We start from the raw sequence: 23,811 nt of genomic DNA on the forward strand, positions 1-23,811 counted from the left end.
ACATCAGTGTTTCTAATGGAAGAATAAACCACTGTGTGTTTGTTTCACCTGCACAGGTGCTGTCAGCACAGCTGCCACTAAAGGATGTCTGACTGTCACACCAGCCTCACGGAGTTTGTTTCTAACAGTTAGAAACTTGAACTTAAGCTATCTACGTGAGTTCATTTAGTAGGACGTAGTCCTCCTGCTGCTTTTTCTCACACAACGGAGCAGACGCTGGTACTTGTCCGGCTCTCCTCCTGTAACACACATGTCCTGGTATCTCCTCCGGATGTGCCTTCCTGGGAGACCAGTGCTCTCTGAATGGGTTGCAGATACTGTTTCATGTCACCAGCAGAAACAAGGATAATAGCAGAAAGCAAAACCAAGGAAAAATCTCTCCCTTTTCAGGGTTTGTCTTGTTGCTTCTCCACTATTATTGTGATTTGGAATGATGATGGATGGAATGATATAACATAAATGGAATTGATTAAATTGACAATCCCTCGTGAATAGTGGCAAAACTCTGCTTTGTCTGATATATTTTCATTGCACTGGTGCTGCAGAGTGGACATCAGTGGGTTAAATCACAACAATTTGGTGGATATAATTTGCAGGGAGTGGTGAATATCTCTCTCCATCTTTGACTATTAAAAATACATGACTGAGTTGCACTTTTCAAGCGTGCAAAACAGCCTTTAAAACCAAATTTTAAAAACTGAGATATCTGCAGCGATTGGTTCTCATTCCTCTCTCCGCACAGTCTGTGTCCGTGTATATAGCGATACATAAGACCATGTAGCACAAGATGAAAGACCAATTAATTCAGAGCTTTTAGGAGACCCTGTCATAGCTTGGGGGCCCCTTAAATGGTAACCCACTTTCAGACCACTTATGGAGCCGGCTGTGCCAACGCGAAGTCAAAGCAAAATGATTAATGATGTTATTAAACAGTTTAGAGAGGTTGTGTGTTCTTCTAGCTGGAGCCAATTGAGAGCGATTTGTGAGGTGATACAATGTAGTGGAATGAAGTGAACCATGTGTTCGCGAATGTGGGTGGAAAAGTGTCGAAGTAAAATGGTTGTTGCTTTGCGAATGTGTGTGCATAGACACGCGAGTGCGTGAGCCGACGTTCCCGACTGTCTCCGCTGAGGGAAGCGTACGTGCGGGGAAAGTTGAGGAAGGTATATGCATGAGTGTGTGTCAGGGGGTGGATAGGTGTGTGTGTTAGAAACAGAGAAAGGCACATGCAAAGGTCAAACTGGGGACAGGTGGAAATAAGCCAGTAAGCTAGAATCTCATTTCCTGTCACTTGAAAGGGAGAAAGAGTGAGAGATGGAGGGGAGAAGGGGGAGGGGGGAGCGAAAAAGAGAGAAAGAAGAATGTCATCGATCGAATTTGGCATAAAGGAAGCGGGAAGCAGAATAGAAGAGGTGAGCAAAAAGGCACAGTGAAAGTGAGACAATATCGAAATGTTAGGGGGAGAGAGGAGAGGAGAGGAGAGGAGAGGAGAGGAGAGGGAAAATCTGCAAAATAAAAGGAAGAGAGGATGCAAACAAGGAAGACAGAAAAGCAGATGACAGGAGGAGACAAAAGAAGAAGAAAAGAGAGAGAAAACAATGAGAGTGAGGGGTAATGAGAGAAGAGGGAGATTTGAGATAAAAGAGGAAGTGAGGTGATAAAAAGAGAGGAATGTAAAGGAAAGGAGAGGAGCGAAAGAAAACATCAGCAGGAGAGGAATGGGGAAGAGACCAGATGAAAGGAAAGAAGAGGGGAGACATGGAGAGAGAAGGTGAAAGGAAACAACAATATGAAAAGGGGTGGCAGGAGATGAAAGCGGAGGAGGAAAAAATAAAGTAAAAAGGGAAGAGGAGAGTGGTGATGAAAAGAGACAATGAGAGGAGAGAAAGCAGGAGATGAAAGAAGAGAAGAGAGCAAAATGTGAAAGTGAGAGGCTATTGGGACAAATCGACAGCTGCTCCTGAGATCCTGTTAGGGCTCAGTCTGGAGAAAGACTGCTTGTAACACACACACACACACACATTTAACTACACAGCGCAGACATTCAGCACCAGTGCACACACAAATACGCCTCATTGCTTTTCAACTGGCTGCATACTATAGGCATAAATGGGAAACTCACACACAGTCACACGTTTCACACAGAGATGCTGCAGGCATGCACACACACACACTAGCATGATGCAGGCAAGCCTTCAGCTTTGCAGCATCCAAAAGGACACACTGCATCATCATCATCAGACTCAGGAGGACGCACACACACAAATCAGCTCCGATATAAACCAAATGAAAACACGCAGGCGAGCTAAAGCGGCTCCAGCAGCGTCTGTTTAGCATCATCTGAATGAAGAGACAATGGCAGTAAGTTGAACTCTGTGATCCATTAAAACCATTTAGATACAACCTTCACCCACATCCCTCCCTCCCAACACCTCCCACTGCTCACTCCACCCACACTCACAAACGTTCAAAATGCCATCAGTTGCACTCTCTGAGAGGAATAATGAAAACTATGATTTCCATTCTGGGTGTAATGTGCAGGGAGTGGCTCCACACATTGTTTCTCTGTGTTCGTCCTCTGCTGCCTGCTTTAACGCTCCTCTGTGGGTGTCCGCTGGAGCGCGCCAGGACAGCACTGCCCCCTGCTGGTCTGCAAGGAAACGACAATGAAAATCTAAGAAGAAGAGGCTGCCTTGGAGTTGCACCAGTTTGGTATTTGTTAGCTGGTCTGGCTGTTTTTTTATGAAGCTCACTTTTAAAAAATTCAAACGCCTGGAGCTTTTCAATGATTTTACACACTGAAGCTGGTTTTGCTCTGCCACTCAAATCGAGACAGTAGCTGTAGGCTATAATATGAAAAATCATAAAGATGATGCCATCAGAGTAGTTTGCTTTTTGACTGAAAGCCTGCATGCAAAACTGAAGGTGTGGTGTTTGAACGAAGCAGTGTTTTAAACGACTGCTGCGAGATGCTTTGCTTATAAGCAGAAAGGATTATATTTTATCTCTGCTGCATTTGAGAGCTTCAAAGGGGCTTCTGTGATGTTTTTTCCACACCCATACAGTTGGCGTACTCAGACGAGGCATTAAAAAAAGCCTCTCAAAGATTCCCCATACAAAACAAAATCAGTGAAGCACCTCTTAAGCTCTGTACCTATATGATAACTTCCCTCTTTATTCATTGCTCTCACATCTCTTCTGTATAAATAAAATCTGCAACATTCTGGCATTTCTTTGGATTCAGTACATCTATATTGTAAAAGTAAGTGTATGTGTAGCCAGTTTTATATATTCTGAGACTAATCAGTTACAAAACATCTTTAGACTAATGTACTTCGTGTCCATTTTTGCATTAATGTTGCAAATGTAAATGTTTATTAAAATCCAAAACATTCTCATCCCACAGCATCAAAAACCACCACTCTGATTGTCTTCAAATTACACACATGATTTGCTTCAGCATGACTGTTTTCACACCTGGCCAGAAAAAACTGGGGGTGTCAGACGTTAGTCAAGTCAGCCAATCAACATTGTCGCTTTCACTCGCTGGTTAGAATTAGGAAGCAAAAACCAAAAATAGTTTAAGAAAAGATCAGAGTTTAGGCTAAAACACAGTCTGAATTGAAGTATAGATGTTAGTTGCACTTTGAAAAACAATGCTTACTCACTGCTTTTCAGTGTGAAACAGTGGGGTCTTTTACAAGCACACAGGATGTTTTGAGAGTGAGACACCCATCTCATTATTGTCTGAACCTGGAGTGCTTACACGCTGATGCCAAGGGACACCTTCTTCATAATTTAGAAACACCGGTGACTTTGGAAAGCAGCAGTTTCTGACTCTTGGCGAACAAAAAAAGGCTGAAAACTTTTACATTTTCAGCACTTTTCTTTCATGGATTTGATTTGAATCCAGCAGAAATGGTGCAATCTACCTGCACTACAAGTCAGAGTGACACTGCACTATCAGTGTAGGAGCAGAATCTCACAATGCCAGCATTACATTCAACCCAGAGCCCAGGAGTGCTGGCTTGTTTCTGCTGCGCTCTGATGACCGAGAGAGGGAAAATGACCGTGTGAGTGAGCATGAGAGACAGGCTGGAAAACTGCTGGAAGAGGAATATGGACTTTACAGTTTCTGCTTCTGCTTTCATCTCGACGTGACCTCTCCTTTTTGCCAGCTTCAAAACACAATGGGAGCGCACTCGCTTATTACTGATTTGGATCCAGCGCACACACATGCGCCTCCACTCCCTCCACCACAGTTTCAAATGAGCAGATCAGCTGTGCGCCCTCTGCCTCGCGCCATGCATCATCGAGGCAAAGAAGGTGTCGGCGCTTATTAAAGGATGGAAGGCTGACTGATTTCCTGCAACTCTTCAATTTCCAATAAATAAATAAATAAGAAGGAATGGAGAGAAAGACAGGGAGAGAGAGGGAAAATGTTGCTATGGAAACAGTTCAGACAAATGTAATTGTCTCCCTCCATCTTTGCAGGTCAAGGCAGTGGACATTTCAGCTCCATAATCTTTCCATCGCCTCTCCATCTGCCCACTGGCCTATGAGCACATAATAGGTTTTTTGGAGTCGTGAACTACAAATAAGCTGAGTGATGCATAAGGTGATTTCATAATGTGTGCGTGTGCATGTGTGCGTGCTCTATTACTGCCTCTTTGCATGGTGACATTAGAAAAAACCTTTCACTTCCATTTAACAGGAAAACTTTCATTTTTATTTTCATCATCCACTTATCACAATCTTAAAGATACTGAAGGACATTTTATTAGAAATGACTCCATTAGCTGACTCAGTTTTTGCATTACATCATTGCATGTCCTTGTTAATGTCTCTTATTAGCTTCAAATATAGATGAGGTCATTATTTTCAGTTCTATTTGAAAATCAGCGCATGGTTTCTTTTGTAAAATGATGGATTATGTGAATTCAAGTTGGCACCATATGATGGCTCTTTACAGAGCAATAGTCAAACTCTCAAATCAGCAGGTGTTTTTGATAGCTCAGACAGAAACTGCGGTCTTAGAAGAGCTTTATAACTGACAAACAACACAGACTAATGGTGAAACAACAGACTTTAAGTGTTCCTAAAGTCGGCTTGTGCAGCAAATCCAATTAGTTTGAGGTTAACGAATGAAGAGTCAACACCTGGAATGAGAAGAGATTACAAAAAGCTTTGTGACCAATGAAAAATGCAAACAAATCTGAGCAGCCTCTCCTGCAGCCGTACCGGAGAAGAGGACATAACTAATCTTTCATGTCCTTGTTACGTGGATTGTCACAACAAAACACCAGCAGGCGGGTGTGACAGCTCATTTTGCTCAAAAGTATCCTGGTTTCTGATGTGTTGACTGATACGGGGAAACAACACGCAGTTTATGTTTAAGGCTCACCACTGTTCCACACAAAGTCATGTAAAATGGAAAAGATGTCTCTGGCTCCAAAGCTGTAACTGCAAACCATTTCTCACGACTTTCTGCGCTGTGTGTGTCCCTGTGACAGTTTGCAGTGGAGTTCTGCAGCTACACTGATTGATGTGTTTGTTTACAAGCTACTGAGGTCGCTCTGCTGAGTCCATCTTTGTGTGAATGGTGAGGCTGAACTTTGGGAGTAGTCTATTGAAGTGGATCACGCAGTATATTGAAAGGCTGTTTACATATATTGATGATTTACATTTATTTCAACTCCCCCAAGCAAATTTAGACTCACTGAGCTCTTTTAGTAGGAACATCAAACCGTGCAGGGCCTCCCACTGCTTTCAAAGCTGCCGCACCTCTTTGTGGCATCTGTGAATTCATTTTGTGTGACCCACTGGAGAATGATCCAATTTCTCCCATCCCCCCAGAGGTGTTCTAATGGATTCTGATCTGGAGACTGACGAGGCCATTGAACTTTCCTGTGTGACATGGCGCATCATTATGCTGAAAGCATCCTTCAGGAGATGGGACCGGAGCCATAAAGGGATGCACCTGGTCAGCAGCAATCCTCAGAATTGGCTGTGGGTTTAAAATGATGATTTATTGGTCTCAACGGGCACAAAGCATGCCAGGAAAACCTTCCCCACATCATTACACCGCCAGTCTGGACTGTTGACACGAGACAGGTTGGATCCGTGGATTAATGCTGTTGAAGCAAACATTCATCAGGCTTGGCTTTATTTCCAGACTTCCACTGTGAGTGTTTGGTGTGAGTGCAGCCACTGCAGCCCCACACTCTGCTCTTAGCTGACTGGATGGATAAACTTGTGACAAAACAATTCTGCAATAATGCACGATTATATCTGTGTCACTCCGGCTGCACAACTGGCTGACTGCATAATCATGCAGTCATGTATAGCAGGTGTGCATTTGTTTCTCTACTGTTTGATGAGGATTCATATGGAGACAGTTTACTTCAATTTCAGGAGTCGGACCACAGCTTATAACCTCTGCTTGTGATTGTATTATTTATGAATGCCCTTCCTGCCCTACGTGCCAGTTTGCTTCCCTCCTCCTTTCTCGGTTTATCGGCCCGTCTCGGTGGCACCAAGAGGATCTGCCTGACCCGGAAACCACCGTCGATCCTCAGTAAGGACTTCCCCAAAACCACAGTCTTGGTCCTACATGCTTGAGGTTGTGGTGATTGCCACTCACTGACTCTTAGAGGGATTTTATATGTTGAACTCCTCCTTAAACATGTTTCTGTAGGATACCACAAAAGGGGACATGTGGAAGGTTACGCTTTGAGGGGACATTTTTCTGTCTGCTATGGTTTGGGTTCACTTCTTCCTTCAAAGACATGTAATGGCCAACTCTTTCCAGCTGGAAGCATTTTTTTTTCTATTATGGCAATGTCTCTATATGCACACTGAATATATGGAAATGCTGTTAATCACAAAATCCTCACAAAAGGGGGAAAAATCAACATTCACCACCTCAATTTAAATAAGCCTCCAATCCCATTTCCACTGGATTGGAGATCTGGCTTCAGCGATGCTACTAAATGACCAGGTTTTTGCTTCAGTGGATTTTCTTCCTTCCCTGAGTGGTTCAAGGAGGATGATACATTATTTTCATGCACAGATTGGCCGCCACAGAGTCCAGAATTTAACTCCAGTGAGGAGCTTTGCAATGTGCTGGGGAAGGCTTTGGACAGCGGTCAGACTCATCCACCATCAATAGAAGATCTTGGTGAAAAATTAATGCAACTCTGGACAGAAATAAAACTTGTGATATTGCATAAAGTTGTCGAAACGATACCATGGCGAATCCTCAAGGCTAAAGGCTGACCGGTGAAATGTTTTTTGGAGAGTCGGTGTGGGTCATGGCCATTGTAGAATCAATGTGTTACACCGTGGGTGTCAAACATAAGGCCCTGAGGCCAGAATCAGCCAGGCAAAGACTCTGAACTGGCCAACTGAAAAATTTTGGAAAATGTGAAATGAAATAAAATTAATTTCATTTCAAATAAATTAAGTAAATTAACCAGAACAGAAAAGCCCGGGCAATGAGCTATCAGGACTTTTTCTGTAATTTTACACATTTATCATGTAGAAAATCTGAGACATTGTGTTAAAATTGCACTTTTTTTATATATATATATTCAGAAAATTGGGAGTTAAATGTTTACTTAAAGGCATTTACACAGACAGAGAGGGGAGTGTTGTCTGCACGTGGCCTGCGAGGTAAAATGAGTTTGGCATTCCACCACCATCAAGTGTGAGGGAATATTCTTTGGGGAAAAAGGTTCACGACCCATCCAGTGGACAATCACCGATACAGAGCACTGATAATACATGCTGACCCAACACTTCACACTGGTCTGTCCTTTAGCTCATCCTTGGTCTTTAGGAGTAAATGGATCCCCAGCCTCCCCAGATTCACCAATAACCTTACAGCGGGAGGAAGCCTGAGGACCTGGAGGCTGAAATCCAGAGCCAACTTCCTGTGATGGTGCCAAACACTCTGGATCCTTGTGCTGTACATCACAAATATTTAAATACCCGTGTGTATGTTTGCCCACGTTTCACGTTCATCTCATCTGAGCCACCAAACCAGCGTCACTGTAAGCAGTAATTCTGCGAATAAATGTAAGTTCATGCATGGGTAGCTCAGATAAGACCCCCTCCATTATGAAGCAAAGCAACAAAAAAAATTAAAATATGTGAGATAATGGGCTTCAATTATGAGGATGTTTCCTTTGTGTGTTGAATCGCACTCTATTATTGTTTCAGAGGAAACAACAACAATGAAAATAATAACCACATATTTCACATCTCTGCTTGAGATCAGAAGTTTTTCCTTTTTCCTTCTAACAACACAAAAGACCGGAGGAAAACAAAATGTAAATTCCTAATATCAATGTTTCATCAGTCACGACTTGAGCCGGATGCATAAGAATTTATAATAAACCAAATGTGTTTCAGATCACAGCCTTTTTCTTCCCAAAAGAAAGGGGAAAGATTTCTGTGGGAACATGAAAAAAGTCGAGCCTGTTAGGATAAAACAGACAATGCAAACAGGATTTTGTGAATTTTCTTTATTTCTTTCCAGCTAACTTTGATGTCAACGGCATCTCAGAGAATAATGACGAATGGTTTAACTCTGTAGACCGACAGAAAACAAATAAAGTCAAACCGTTTCCGTATTTTAATGTGATCATTAAAGGGAAGGCAGGGTAAAAGCGTAAAACAGGGCTGTGAAGCTCTCATACGAACCAGTTTGTGTAATGCAAAACAATGCTTTTGATTGAGTACATCTGCACTCGCTGCTAATGGAGCTTCACCTCAAGAGTCCCGTCCAGAATTAACTCAATTTAAAGAAAAGGGGGGAAAGCCAGCGCCTGATTGTGCTGCAGTTTTAGCAGATGGCACGAAGGAAACACTGAGCACAATGAGGCGACCACAGCGGCGTAATGATCAGAAAGTCTGCCTGCTACAAACTTCATTTAATCTGCGAAAGGCGATACGAGCGACGTGTTTATCTGCGAAGCACCACAAATGGAAAAAATAAAGGACTGATTCTGATGTGTTTAGCATACGCGAGGCTAATTTATTAAACAGCCACTTATGCGGCTCCCTCGTGGCTTCGATGATGTTTGCTTCCTGACCACAGAGAAGAAACCGAGGAAGTTTTATTTTCACATTAAACATGTATGAAGGCGATTGTTGTTGTTGAAGAGACGCTAACAAAAAAAGAATAATGTTGGAAGTAAACACTGAATATTTAAAGAACTCCTATTTTGATTGTGCTAAAATATCCTCGGTGGCAAAGAGCTGAGCTCCTAATTGTACTTGATGTTATCTCCTATTCCCTTTTTATTCTGCTTGTCTAAAAAGGATTCCCAAATCAGTCAAATCAAGAATTCATCTTTCATCCTTTAGTTTTTTCTTATAAACGTCACTCAGAAACTGAATCAGAGCATTTTGCTGCGGATCTGAAAGATGCGATGAATCCGAGCAGGTTTAAGCATCTCTCCTCTGGCCTGTAGCGTCAGTTATTGATGGCTCACAGCACCAAAATACACCAACGTCCCTTTACAGCTCCTTCAAACAAATCCACACTCTGTGCTGTGAGCAGCTTGATACGGGAACTATTTTCTTTCTATAGAAATACATCCGCTGACCATTACTGTACAAAAAATATGCACAACAAAAGGCTCGTCCTTGAGACGGCTCAACAGGATGTAAATATTAGAGGTATCCCCGTGTTGTGGGCCGTAATGACAGTCAGCCACATGCTTGGATGTAGTTCAGCAGGAGAAAAGAAGTTCTACATGAAACGGCTCGTGACAACGTCTGTGGATTTTTCCCAGAGTAACTGGTTTATGATTTCACGCGGAGTTTTTCGGATTGAATTTTCGCTGCAGTGAGCACTGCGAGGCAAAGGCCATCTAGGCCCATTATATTAAAGAGAAGGCACTCGTCTCTAAAGCTGCTTCACCGTGAAAACTTGCGCAGTAAAAGCACTGCAAGTCAAATGAAACAGATTTCCCTAAAAATAAACCTAAAAAGTGCAATTTTTGCACAAAATTTGCAACAAACTTACATCAGGAAGGTTTCGCTGTAAAGGCAGCAATTAGTTACATTAGTTACAGTACAACAGCACATCCGTCATACATTAGAGTCAATTTTAAAATCTATGAGGGGAATTGTGTCTGCTTCATTTTCACCTTTTCCATGAGCTGCTTTCAAAGAAGAGAAAGATTAAAAGTGTCTTCAGTCGACACTTTCATTGTTGCCACATTTTGAGTCTCTATTTAAGTAATTTAAAACTTACAGTCTGTGTCACGCTGCCCGTTTTAACTTCTCAGCAATTAAAACATTTCACGCCCTCACTGACGGCTCGTTTTAAAACAGTTGTAACTGCGAGGGTCACACAAGCATCCTTTTAAAGACACCTCTAACTGTCTGGTGAGCCACATGAAAGCGAAAAACAGGTGCAAGCCAAGGTGCCGTTATCAGAGCAGCACGACGCCGAACCGCAGCGAGGTGGAGACGGCACACGTGTAAGAGAAGCCATGAAGGCGTAAACAGACGTTTAAATATCGAGAGAGAGAAAACTGCAAACAAACTCAATTTAAGACCCCAGAAAGCAAAACTGACTGAAGATCTGCAGAGAAAGAACAAACCTTTTATTTTTATGACTGTTAAACAAAAACCTTGCATTTCACACGAGGTCATATTGTTAATCTGTGTATAACTAATATTGTATTATTGCAGCAGCGTGAAAAAACCTCAGGTCTTTCAGAAACTCATTTTATTGTGATATGTTGTTGAACATTAAAACGGACAAAAATACTCAAACTACTAAAAACAGTTTGCGCACATTAAGATGCTTGGATTTCTTTTTTAACTAATCCACTGAATTGAGAATGAAGTGATAAATCAGTGCAAAGATTTTTTTAATATATACACACACAAATATATTTTTCCCTCAAGCATCTGCTGGATTTCTGACAATTAGCAAAGCAGCAAGAGAGGCTGTGTCAGCGTCCAAGCACCAGTGAAACTGACAAAATCCAGGTTAAGTGAACTGCAAGCAATCAATGTTGCACTCCACATCAACCTTTATCGACTTTAGCATGTAATATATATATATTTCTGTATTTTTATCATCCTGTTTTTGATGTTATTGCTCAAAAAAATGAAATTTTCCCAGTTTAAGCTCGCTGCAGCGCTCCCATTTGTGGTACAATAAAAGGGGGGAAAAAACACATAAAACACCAGCAGACTTTTCATTACAACACTATCATATCGCACGTGAACAGAGATGGAGCCATTATAAAGACTGTAAGAGTGGAGCAGATTTGAGTGGGAAAAAGAGGACGTTTCCACTCCAGATGAGCCAGAACATGTAGAAATTTGGAATTAAATAAAAAGCAAGGTGCTTGAGAAAGATTTTGGCGTTCCACACTTTGATTTCATACTCACACGCAGCACCGAAGTGAAGATGTCTGCTGTTCAGAGACAGTTCAGTCAGGTCCAGCACTTTTCACTCAGGACTGAAGCACCCATTTTGGCCACAGAGTTCAGTAGTGTGAAGAGTCTCTTGAAAGTGGAAGCAGAGCTGAAGAGACGACCCTAAAAATCATCTGTGACATCAAAACTCATCCCACCAGTCAGAGGCGACGAGATCATTTTTACGAGTCTGTTTTTTCCTGTTACATCAGCGGATTATACGACATGACATCTGACTGGTAATGAGTCCTGCCTTCAGCAGCAGCCACACTGCCAGCCTGCACTCAGTCACAAACATCCCAGAAACCAGCAGCTGCTGCTACAGAAGTGCCTTCAAACATTTGATTAGCATCCCAGGAGCACTTCTCATCAGCAGCGTCAACACGAGTCTGCTGACACATTTCTTGGCATTTCACGTCGAATGATTACAGATCTACTCCTACACAGCAGCTACCACTCAAGAAAGCCGCACTCAAATCTCTAATGAAGTCTGATTACCTAGCAACATTGTTTTTAATGGCTTTGAAATTGTGAAGGTGGCAGCGGAACAAGATTTAGGACGTTAAAGAGCTTTTTATAGAGTCCAGCAATGGCCTGAATTTTCCTGAATGCAGTTCGCTCCCTGGACAGCTGTGCTCAAACATTGTGTTTTCCTGCTCTGATTGCGCCTCTCCAGGCAGTCAAAGCCATAATGAAATCCAAACTGAGACATTTCATTAGAGTTTTGCCTCCTCCTCCAAAAGCCTAAGCTCTGAGGCTGAGTGAGCTCCAGGTTCGTGGAGTAACTCCGTTACTGTCGGGTCACAAATGCTCAAACTTTGTAAAATCGGGATGTAAAAAATATCAAAGGAAATTCTTTTCTTGAATTAACAGCCGTGTTTGAGGCGAGAGAAAAGCGCCGCATGCTCGTGCAGAGCGGCTCAGCGGTCATTAGATGAAGTCGCAGCCTGTCTTCAAAGGCAAAAATCTTAATTTCCACTTTATGACTGAAGGAAAAGAAGCGTTTAAGGAGGGGAAAGTGTCAGCTTTAAAGTTCAAAGTGAGGCTTTTGATTTCATTTAATCATCCAGAATTTGGCTTCCCTGCCGTCAGCGACAGCCGCAGTGGAAGTCAGCGTTGGGGTCCATCAGGAGTTTCTTGCGGTCGACGTGCAGACAGTCTATGTGGTACCAGGCGTCGCACACGTCACACTGGATCCACTGCACCGTGTCCTGCTGGGGCAGCCGGCACCGCGGCGCCGCGCACGGCTCCACCGTGCCAACCATCACGTCGTCCTCTTCCTCGTCGTCTTCGTCCTCGTCCGAGGAGGAAGAGGAGGAGCCGGAGGAGGAGGAGGCCGAGGAGGTAGAGGATGAAGACGAGGAGGACGGAGAGGGCAGGGAAGGCCGTGGGGGGAGGGGGTGTTTCCTGGGGCGGCCGCGTCGCTTACTTCAAGGAAGGAAAACATAAACAGGAAGAAATGAGAAGGCTTGAAGGTGACATCACAAAAAAAAAGGAGGAACAAATACGTTTGTTTTTTTTACACTGTTGCCACTCCATGCCTCACAGAGGAGCTTCAGGCCTTGTTTAATATGAAGCTCCAACATTGTACAGTTTGTATATATGACAGAAAATCATACAGGGCAGATTTTTTTTAGAAAATCCTTCCAAACTCACCCTGTTGGATGATGAAATCGGTTGAACTGCACGCTAACTCTCTCGTCTGCGCGGATCCTCACCGACGGCGAGGCCAGGTTGTAGTTCTCCCCTCCCACCACCAACGGGGAGAATACGGGGGAGCTGTTAGCCCTCCGCCTCCCTCTCGCTGCGGTCGGGGAGCAATGGGCAGGCTTCTGCTGGCGGAAGGCCGCGATGTTTCCGTGCACCACCGTCTTGACTCTGTTCACCTTCTCCGCCTCTTGTTTGCTTGTGAAGGACGCCTGGAAGAGGTGCTCGTTGAGTCTGCTGTTTGTCATGGCTCCGTGGAAGCTGCCGATGGTCCGGATACCGACGGGGAAGGGCTTGGCCTCCAGCGGCCTGCGGATGTCGCTGTGAGTTTTGGGCTGCAGCTGAGGAGGAGGCGGCGAGCTGAAACCTTCAGATTCAGACTTGTAGAGCCTCCGCCTCTTCTTCCCCCGCGCTCTCTGTCCATCCTCCACAACTCCTGCCAAAACTAAGATCAACAGAAAGAGAGCAAGTCAATGTAAGTGGAGACAGAAGCTAACCACAACACTAATTTGTTCTTTTCCCTCCTTTTTTTTGCAAGTAAAATCCTTGAAAAGAAAGCAGTAACTTCATAAACTAATATTAAGTCTTTTTAAAAGCTGCCAAAAACAATTTCATGGTAAAAATCTGCAGCTTTATGTCAAAAAGCTCCAGAAAGTAAGCAGGGTCATTCTGCAGCACGCCGCTGTGCTTTACCTCCTCGACTTCTGGGCTCGTCAGAGCTGTCGTCCTCCAGCAGCACCGTGTGAGCCGACTTCCTCCTGCTCCTGGAGGTCTGCGGGAGGGCCTTCGTCTGAGGCAGTGAAGCTGCAGAGGTGAATGATGGAGGACTGGAGTGCGGGAGCAGAGAGGAAAAGCCCACGGCAAGAGGAGGTGAGGTCGAGGTGCCGGGGTCAGAGACGGTTCCCCCGTGGCTGTGGCTCCTCTTGAAGGTCCAGGCGCTGCCCTTCATCTTACTCAGGCTGCCGATGGAGTTGAGGATGACCGTGGCTCTGTTGATGGACAGCTTCGAAAGGTCCAGGTTGGCAGCTACCTTGCGGTCCAAGCTGGTCCTAATCCTGTTCTGCAAGTCGGACGAGAAGGTTCCCGCCTAGGAAACCAGATATAAATATTTCATTTAAACCTTCACGAAGCGTAGGCCAAATGTCAATATCCAGAGGTGCGAGTCTAATTTGTCTGGCTGATGCATTTCTTTCCAGAAAAGTCATGGCACCTTTGAGATAATAAATCTATTTCTGCCTCTTGCTGCAAATCAACCTCATGCATCAGCACTTTTTTAATTGAAGTAGAAAAGTACGATTGCACATGATTTAATCTTCAAATTTCATTTAGTGAGAGTATGCCTCCATGTCTTCATAGATAAAATGCTTTTGGGGATTTTCTGTGGGCTTGTTATTGTTTACCAGACATCGTGGTACATTTTTATTGGCATTCAGAATACAAATAGTGCCCAGCACCACCTAATGAACGACGCCTGCACACACTTTGACACAGGAGTGGGATGAAAATTACAGGGTAGAGTCGACATCAACATTTTCATTACTGTCAACATATTACAGGAAAAAAAAGAAGGTAGAAAAAGGCATGTTAGTCCTTTCATTAGTTTCTGTATCGACTCACCTGTCTGTGGCGCTCAGACCAAAGACAACAATTTAAAAACCACTGACATCTTTCATCTTTGTAAGAAGTCCCATCTTAAGCAGACGGTCACTGTAATTTCTAACAAATCCCTCAAACAGAAACACATAAAGTGCATTTGTTGAAAGACATTTGGTTTCCTAGTGAGTATTTAGAGCAGCAGGGCTGTGAGGGACCAAATCAAGAAGCTATAATAACAGTTTCTGACAAGCATCTAAAATTAATGTCCTTATCGCAACTGGGGAATATTCGTTTTCTTCCCCCCTATACAGCCGCTACATTAACGCTGCTCCTTTGGTAGCCTACATCATGGGTCACGTGATCTTTTGCCTTGGGGGACGTTAGCCTGCAAGCAAAGAAGGCTGCTGGTGCTACAGAATCTGACTCTTGCGTGCATTAAGAAAACGAGACTCAGATGGAACTTTCAGGAATATTTGTTGTATTTTTAGCATAAAGGAGAATCAGAGCAAGCACACAAGCTTACAGATCCATGGGCACCACAATTCTGAGGCCGTCATTCTACCGTTAATGTTACTGCAAACTATTCATTCAGAAATCCTCTAACATTTGCAGACATTAGCAAACATAGTACAGAGGCTGGAAAAAGACTTTGAGCCCACTACCCGAATCTATCCGCCCATTTTCTTAAAAGCTTTTCCAGTTCAGGGTTGCAGAGGAGCTGGAGCCCGTCTGTCACAGAGTATCAGGACAGCACACTCTGGACTGGCTGCCACACGACTATACACACCTACAGCTGATTTACAAGCACCAGTTAATCTAATGCAGGAGTGAATTGTTAACAGTGGCTCTGTAGGCTAGAGATTTACTCAACAGAACAATTTAACTTTTTAAGAAAGGTTTAAAATGACTGAAATAGACACAAAATATCTGTAAACTCACTGTTTAACCTCGTCTGTTGAACTTGGCTCGAGTTTTTAAATTTTCATACTTTTAGACTTGTCGATTAGTAAGTTTCTCCCTCCTGTATAATCAATGCAGACTGCTAAAAATAATATTGAGGAATGTCTGAACTGTGTAATGTTGACATATGGACATTAGCAGTGTCACATGGTGCATTTACTCATGCAGCAGACAGAACATGTCCAGATTTATCCTTTGACCCCAGACTTGGTGAGAAACACGAACCTTCGATATCTTTATTTTTTAAGAAAAGTGTCACCATGAGTCTGGCTTCATACTGAATGTAAATAGTTGATTCCAAACCACGGACTTACTTTTGGAAGCGTGATTGCATCGAAGTCCAGCGGGCGAACTTTAACCTTCTGGAAGAGGAAGTAGAACTCCGGGTTCCCTGGATCAGTCTGGCCTCCGAAGATCAGCGTGTCGCCGTCTGAGAGCTCCCACTGTATGCCCGGCTGGAGGCGGACTTCATTGACCCACGTGCCTAGAAACACAAGACCAAGAAGATTTGAAGAAATGTTAAACTACACACTGCCGGGCACAGATCAGCCCTCAAAATAAAACGTTTTAGAGGTTTCTAGGAGGTCACACTGACATGTAAAGTAGTGGGAAACTCTCCGAAGACACAAACGAGCAACAGTTTTACAACTGAAGGCCGACCTTACCGGAGGCTAGATATTCACAGAGCTTTTTAATATATGAATCTGACAGGGGCAAAAAAAAAAAAGAATAAATCATGAGAGCAGAGCCCTGAAATAAAGTCATTCGGTGACTGTGTGTTTACAGCTTCCAGAATCTAGGAGAAATGTAAAACAGTCTGCGAGATGGACCCAGAACTGAGGAGCTGGAAGGCTACAAGGCAATCACACGGCCATGACAGCACAGCACAAAATGAGAAATGCGGGGCGAATACTAAAATGTAACTTTAATAGCAAAAATGAAAAATGTGGGAAACAGACTGTGAAATTACTTGAAAAATTAGGCAGTAAGGGTGCAGTTTAGATTCTGAGCCTGTCGGACAGCGACTGAATGAAGACGCAACGCTCACTCTTAATCTCCCCCTTCCTCACTCCGTGCATCTTCCTGTCTACTTCAGACTGCACTGACGACTCTCAGCAACCTGCGGTTCAGACTCCATCTTGTGTCCTGAATTACTCATGAATTTTTTTGTTTGGTTCTTCTGTTTGTACATTTGCTTTTATTTGTTCTCCTGAAAGTTGAGTTTACTGGTCCATTTCACACTCTCAGCTGTGAACGACCCGTTGAGACCGAATGAAATGGACCTCCTCGGTGCGACTGCTTTTCAAAGCCGGCGTGTGGACGCGTAACATGTTAATTGTCTTCATTCACAGCAGAATGCACCTGGCGGCAGGTATTGTTAAGTTTCAAACCAAATGTCTTAAACTCCTGTTTTTGTGGTGCCACAATTTTGTATCCATCAGTCTGTCCTATTATTTCTGAGGCTGAAGCTGATGGCTCTTTTCTTTCCTGCAGGCTCTGAATGGGCTTTTTGGGGTCCTGCAGCAAACACAGTCGGCCCATTTTCAGTGAAAGATGATGCTTCTGCATTACGGCATCTGACAAATCTATGCATCTATCTGTTCGTGTCAGCTCCGACTGTTCGGATACGCAATAGTTAAAGCTTTTATTTTACCGGGCTAAAAGAATCAGCCAGGATTTTATAAACTTTTTTTCTTTTTATTTGCATGACCAACAGCTGTAATCAAACCAAATGTGATTTGTAAGTAGAAAAAGATGTGGAACGGAGACATGTTTGGCATGTTTGCTTGTAAACTGACATCGCTGATTAATCCATTTATGAAACGCCTGACATTTAATTTATTTTCCGTCTGAAAACTGAACAATTAATCAAATATTTTCTGTCAGCTCTATTCTTAAGCGTAACATTTCTTTTATACGTTGAGCCTGCGGCCCGTTCAGCTGCACAGAGCAGCCGCGTGCATTCTCGCATTGACACCGGTCGGCATCATCTGATAACGCCGCCACAGATATTCATAGACTCCGACATTTTAATAACAAAGGTAATCTTTTGATCAGATATATCCTGTTAATAATATAGAATCACGTGTTGCGACCTCACTGGATGGTGTGAAGCAATGCATACACACATTCAGTGGCCACTTTATTAGGTACACCTCGTTAATACCAGTAATTGCCTTCTTTTTGGTTCAAATTCAACAAGGTGCTGAAACATTAATCAGACATATTGGTCAATGTTGACAGGACAGCTTCACACAGCTGCTGCGCATCACTGTGAATTTCCAGTTCCACCACATCCTGAAGGTGAGCTGGTGATTGTGGAGGCCATTCAAGTAAAGTGAACTCATTGTCATGTTCAAGAAACCAGTTTGAGCTTTGTGACACGGTGCATTACTCTGCTGGAAGCAGCCATCAAATGATGGGCACACTGCTGTCATAAAGGAATAATGTTCAGCAACAACACTGAGGTAAGCTGTAGTGTTTAATGAAGGCTCGGTGGGTACTAAGGAGCCCAAAGTGCACCGAGAAAATATCCTTTACACCGTCACATCTCCACCAGCAGCCTCAACGACTGATACGAGACAGGATAGAGTCGTCCTTTCCCTTTCTAGTCTCTTCAGTTATGCAGTTCTGAGGATACAGCCCATTGGATCTGTATCCTCAGTCTTGTTTATAGTGGCGTCCCACGTGGCGTGGTCTTCTGCTGCTGTGGCCCATCTGCTTTGATTTGTTATGCATTCAGAGATGCTCTTCTGCAGACACTGCTTGTAACAAACGGTTATTTAAGCTACCGTTTCCTTTGTATGAAGCAGTCTGGCGTCCTCTGATGCCCAACATCATCAAAGTCACTTAAATCACCTTTCACCCAAAGCTCAGCTTGAACTTCAGCAGATCAACTTGATCACATGTATGTGACTAAATAAATTGCTGCCGTGTGATTGGCTCATTAGATATTTGAGTTGACAACCAGAAGCTTGACAAATTTATCATATTTATCACTACCCAGTGTCAGGTTTATACCACAGTATTGGTAATTACCAAAATCCCTCCATGTGTCTGTACTGATCAGTTCATCGTTTCAATGCTAAAACATCATGGTTGTTACTGTTATCCATGAATTTTCAAATATACTGCTTTACAAAAAAGTAACACGCATCATTATTTTTTACTTAAGATGTCAAATTCCAAACTATTTAATTGCATTCCTGAACAGATACATTTGTTTCAGTGGTTGAATTTTATGCTTGTTTGATTTCTGACTTCTCAGAGAGATTCTGTGTTTTGGCTCGAACTTTGCTACAAAAACACGACTTCAGTTAGAAATTTCTCTCTCCTGTTCAAAAATAGCAAAGTGTCTAAAATGCAGAGAACGCGCCGAACAGGAAAGAGGCTGTATTAAACCACTTTGTGATGCAGGCTGGCCTTTGAAACAAATGGGGTAAAAAGTGTTCTTGCAGTGTGGTCAAGTATGCCTCGGAGTTGATTGCCGGGAGCCGTACTTACAAAAATACGTCAAGGAAGAAGAAAACGAAAGCTGGCTGAAGAGAATGTCAGGCTAAAAGTCAGTGCTAGAAGGAAGAAGACCAGGCAGAAGGATGCTCATTTACCTCTGACCTTTACAGGTAATTGCTTCTAGATCATATTCATAGATCTCCAGATAGACCTGAGCAGACGACTGAACAAACGATGCTTAAAGAGAGCAGCTGCTAAGAAGAAATCCAGAAACTCCTCCAAACGCTGGATGAAAGAGTCCAAGCCTTGAATTTAACTGAACCAGATAGCAACTTGTCTTGCAGTACCAAAAGTGGAGCCAAGTCTCTTCCCAGAATGCACAGTTACCCCAAAAAGAAATAAATACATCTGCAAAAATCGTGAGCTTGTTTTAAATCATTTCATATTAGGACAATTTGCTTTCTAAAAACTACAACAACAAACCATGGCACCAACATTACAGCACAGCTGAGGGGCAACCCCGTCAGTGTTTACATCCTGTCACGCTGTCATTAGCACGAGCCCCTCGTCACGGCTAAATGCCCATTTGCTTCCTTCAGAATGATACGCTAGCAGGTGTAACCGAGTAGTAAACAGTTCCTACACGAAACTGCTCACAACAAGGTTTGTGGATGTTTTTGAGGAACCAGGTGAGGATTTGTGTAAGAAGGACACGGCTGCTGATTTGTTTTTTTATCGAATTTTTTGGTGTTTTGAAACCAAACAGTGGGACTGCCATTTAGATCAGTTACAGCACAGAAATAAGCAGCATCTTTAAAACAGATGGAATTGCAGCACTGCAGACCAGAGAAGAAACACATGCATTCAAATTTATAATTACAAATAAAACGTGTACACAATCCATTTGAAGCTAACGTCATGCTTCGTGCTCACACTTGCATGGATGGTAAAATCAGGGTCAAAGATCAGGAGCAACTGAGTTTAATTAATTCCTTATCACCAACACGCTTTAATTTGAGTTTGATTGTTTGTTTGTTTTTAAACAAATCAAACAGGAAGGAGAAAATGCTTCTCGGTGGGCTGAAACAATTCTGTAACTGTAACGGTTCAGATAAAATAAAAGTTCTGGGGACAGAGATAAGAAAAGTTTTTGAAGTTGAGGTATCGGAGATGCTCTTTGTTCGTGGTGCACGTGAGTCTTTACCTGCACGCCTACAGCTGTGTTCAGGAGCGTAATGGCTCACTTCGTTTTGATAATTCAGTCGGTAAATAAGAAGAAGAATGTTTTCACTGCTCGAGTGCACAACAGAGCTTTAGGGGAGGGTTAATTAAGATTTCTGTTTCAGTTTAGTTTCAGTTCAGACTGAAGGTTTGATTTTTATATTTCCAGAGAAGATGCGACACATTCTGAAGGCTGCTGAGTGAGAGTCCTGCAGACGTGCTGAAGCCTCATTGATAACTTTGAATAAATTGTCAAAGTTTCAAACTAAAGGACATTTTTTACTGTATTCTTAGAATTTTTTGAGGACTGTTTTTCATGTCAGTTCACTGAAATGTGTTTTCACACTCATTTCAACCTGACTTTAATAAAATACTTCTTCCGTTCTCAGTAGAAGTGGTGTTATTCCTGTAAACACATGTGTTTTTACCTCATTCTCTTCCACAATGACTGAGGGAGGGTGTGAAAGTGTGAGAATCTCAGGTTGACTGTGATGCTGTGTGGGTGTGTGTGATTCAGCCCTCGTGTCTCACCATGGCTGCTCCTGTCCTTAATGTGGACCCTCCATCCTTCCTCCTCTTGAGCTTCGACTCCTTCGCCCGTCTCCCTCTCGGCTTCGAGCTCAGCGTGGATGCGGGACACCGACGGCGAGTCCAGTGTGACGTCGCACAGCTCCGCCGCTCGACCCAGGCGGAACACCGAGTGGTTCTGCGCCGGCCTGAAGGTGTACAGGTCCCGCGCAGATTCGCCTGCCGACGACCCGATCCGAAGCAGCTGGAAGCACGGCTGCACCCCAGCCAGCATGGCTGAAGCCTGCGATTGTCTGCCACCACGAAACCCCCCCCAACCTGCCCCACCCAGAGGCCACCCCTGATCTGTGACAGGCCCTGAGTTAGAGCAAGTTACGATCCATTTTTGAACAAACCTGTGCTAGTGAAGAAGAGCTAAAATGAAGCCATTTGCGTTCGACCCAAGAGCACTGACAGCTACCAGCGATCTATACTTGACGATAAAATATTCCTGACATGCACCAGAAAGCAGCGAGTGTGAAGGTTACAGACAGGTGCAGCCGCTTTGAGCAACAGGTGTTTGCATTAGTATGGAAAGCTGATGTCTTCTTGTGTCCTCCTGTGCATACATGAATAAGTAATGAGGATATAGAGTAGCATATAAGCCGGTGAAGTGTGGAAATGAGCTCCCGCACTCTGTTATGAGGCCCAGTTTAAACAGACTAAATCCCCCGTGGAGTGGAGGCTAGAAGACGGTGGGCCCAAGAATAAAGAGCTGCTGTGATGCGGACCGAGCCCACGCTAATGTGCCGCAAATATTAAACCCCGGAAAAGTAAACCTGGTGGTAACAGGTATGACTTTTAGCTGGAAAACTAATATTTTTCAGGTTTGAGCAGCTGTCAGCAGAGGCCTGATCTCTGTGCGTGTGCGTTTGTGTGTGTGGAGGAGATTAAAATCCCAGGCTCGCTGACATCAATTGACATGAGCCGACTCACATGTGGGAAGCCTGACAGGGTGCACCAGCTGGGGACTGTCTAATCTGAAAGAAAACAAGAGAAAAGTCACTCAGATGTAAGGTGCTTTTTCTTAATTGCTCCACTTAGTGTCTGAAGGAGGAAAAAAAACAGCTGAGAAATACAACTTATCTGACACTTAGAGAGGACAGAAAAGCTTAAAAACCCTTTTGTCACATCACATGGTGCAGCAGGTGAAGTAAGAGGATATCACACTTGTGTTAACTGTACAGCAGAGCAGAAAAAACCCTGTCAGCTGCACTTTTTTAAGAGGTGGCTGCATCGTGCATCAGTTGCCTGCAGACTCCTTGACAATCACGGGATCAGCACACAAAGCAAAGCACACAAACCGAAACAAATTCACACAAAAAACTCGCTTTTTCAAATAAAAACTCAATATATTCTCGTTTAAATCCGCATATTTGACGAAGCCCTGAGTGCCTGGCGTTAAAATCAGGTTTAAGATAAGCAGTGGTTGCCGATCAGAAGCAGTCTGAAGCTAGCTGACGTTAGTTCCTTGTAGGTGGAGTGAAAGTCAAAGCAGCCACTTACAACAAGGACAAAGCTGCGCACCGACTTCATGTCTTTAAATCCTCAGATCCACGCAGATTGACTCACTCCACGGCTCAGCGAGGAAGTTTCACCCATAAAACACCGGCTTAACTTTATTTTTCTGCGGTATTCTGTCGCCGCTGTTTGCCGGACTTCGGTGGGTCTTCTCGCCGTCTTTCCTCCCAGGAGGAAGTCCTTTGAAATTTGGCGCGCCACTCCGGGAGCTTCCTTGTGCGAGAAGCGACGTCACGTCCTGCCCCGCCCCGATTGGCTGCGGGCCAGGGCGCCTTCAGCGGGAGCAGGAGCGGCCCGGCCGGAGGAGGAGGCCCGACGCAAGTGTCACAGCTGGGCTAGCCACTTTACTCAAGCTCAACAGGCCAAACTGCCGCACAGTGAGCAGTAAAAGTAGTTTACAGAAGTTTAACAGACAAATAAGGGTTAAACTCAAACACAAGGCAAACAACAAAGCAACATATTTAAAAGCAGCTTAAACTGTTCTCACAAAGAGCTGTGAACAGGACCTGAAGTTAAGAAAAAACGAGGAAAATACTGTTAGAGCGGTAGATGCTGGTGCTGTGCAGCACTACAAAGTTTGGTATAGATCTGATTACTAAATCTAAGTAAAGCTGTATAATAACTGAGCGCTGTAGCAATATACTGTGTATGCCTGTACAGGCAATAATATAAACTTAATAAGTTTAGTTATATAGCGCCAGATCTCTACAGCGGTCACCTCAGGGTGCTTTATTGCAAGGTGAAGACCCAACAAGAACAGAGAAAACTCCAATAATTAAACAATTCCCTTCAAGCAAGCACTTGATGACAGTGGCAAAGAAAAACTCCTATTTAACAGGAAGAACCAGGATCAGGGAGGGGCAGCCGTCTGCTTCGACCATTTAGGGGTGATGGCAGAAAGACAGGATAAAAAACACACACTGTGGAAGAGGGCCAGAGGTTATTAATAAGAGCAGTGTCATAATTAATGAGACGATTCATTGTCAATTTGCAAATTCTGAACACATTTTAATAACCACACTATGATTTTGACATTTTCTTGTATTTTGAAACAGGGTTCTGTAAAAACCTGAAATGGAAATGTGTTTGTCTCTAAAGCACTTATGGACTCAGCTTATGTGCACTTTATAGCATGAATGAGATGAAGCACTTTATACATTATATCTCATTCACCCATATACATGCACACTAATACAAGCACTTTTTCTACATTTAAACTCTATATTTAACATCCACACTCCAATAAGCACAACTCAGGGTTCAGTATTCTACCCAAAGATACTTTGGCATGCAGACTGGAGCAGCCGGCAATTAAACCACCAACCTTCCTGCTAGTGG

The 23,811-nt window shown here is 43.5% G+C and overlaps 1 protein-coding gene across 1 annotated transcript; it reads right to left on the reverse strand.

Moving 5' to 3' along the window:
• Positions 1–10,608: 10,608 nt before the first annotated feature.
• On the reverse strand, positions 10,609–22,659 carry tcf19l (transcription factor 19 (SC1), like). Its single transcript, XM_005749353.1, has 6 exons — positions 22,459–22,659; positions 20,917–21,932; positions 16,026–16,195; positions 13,849–14,242; positions 13,105–13,600; positions 10,609–12,876 (listed from the first exon to the last, which is right to left on the reverse strand). The coding sequence occupies exons 2-6, from the start codon at positions 21,185–21,187 to the stop codon at positions 12,537–12,539; spliced, it is 1,671 nt and encodes a 556-aa protein (XP_005749410.1). The 5' UTR covers positions 21,188–21,932; positions 22,459–22,659; the 3' UTR covers positions 10,609–12,536.
• Between the last annotated feature and the right edge of the window lie 1,152 nt (positions 22,660–23,811).

The sequence above is a fragment of the Pundamilia nyererei genome, unplaced genomic scaffold (genome assembly GCF_000239375.1).
Source record: "Pundamilia nyererei isolate P.nyererei 1_Seehausen unplaced genomic scaffold, PunNye1.0 scaffold00242, whole genome shotgun sequence".
In the NCBI taxonomy this organism is placed as follows: Eukaryota; Metazoa; Chordata; class Actinopteri; order Cichliformes; family Cichlidae; genus Pundamilia; species Pundamilia nyererei.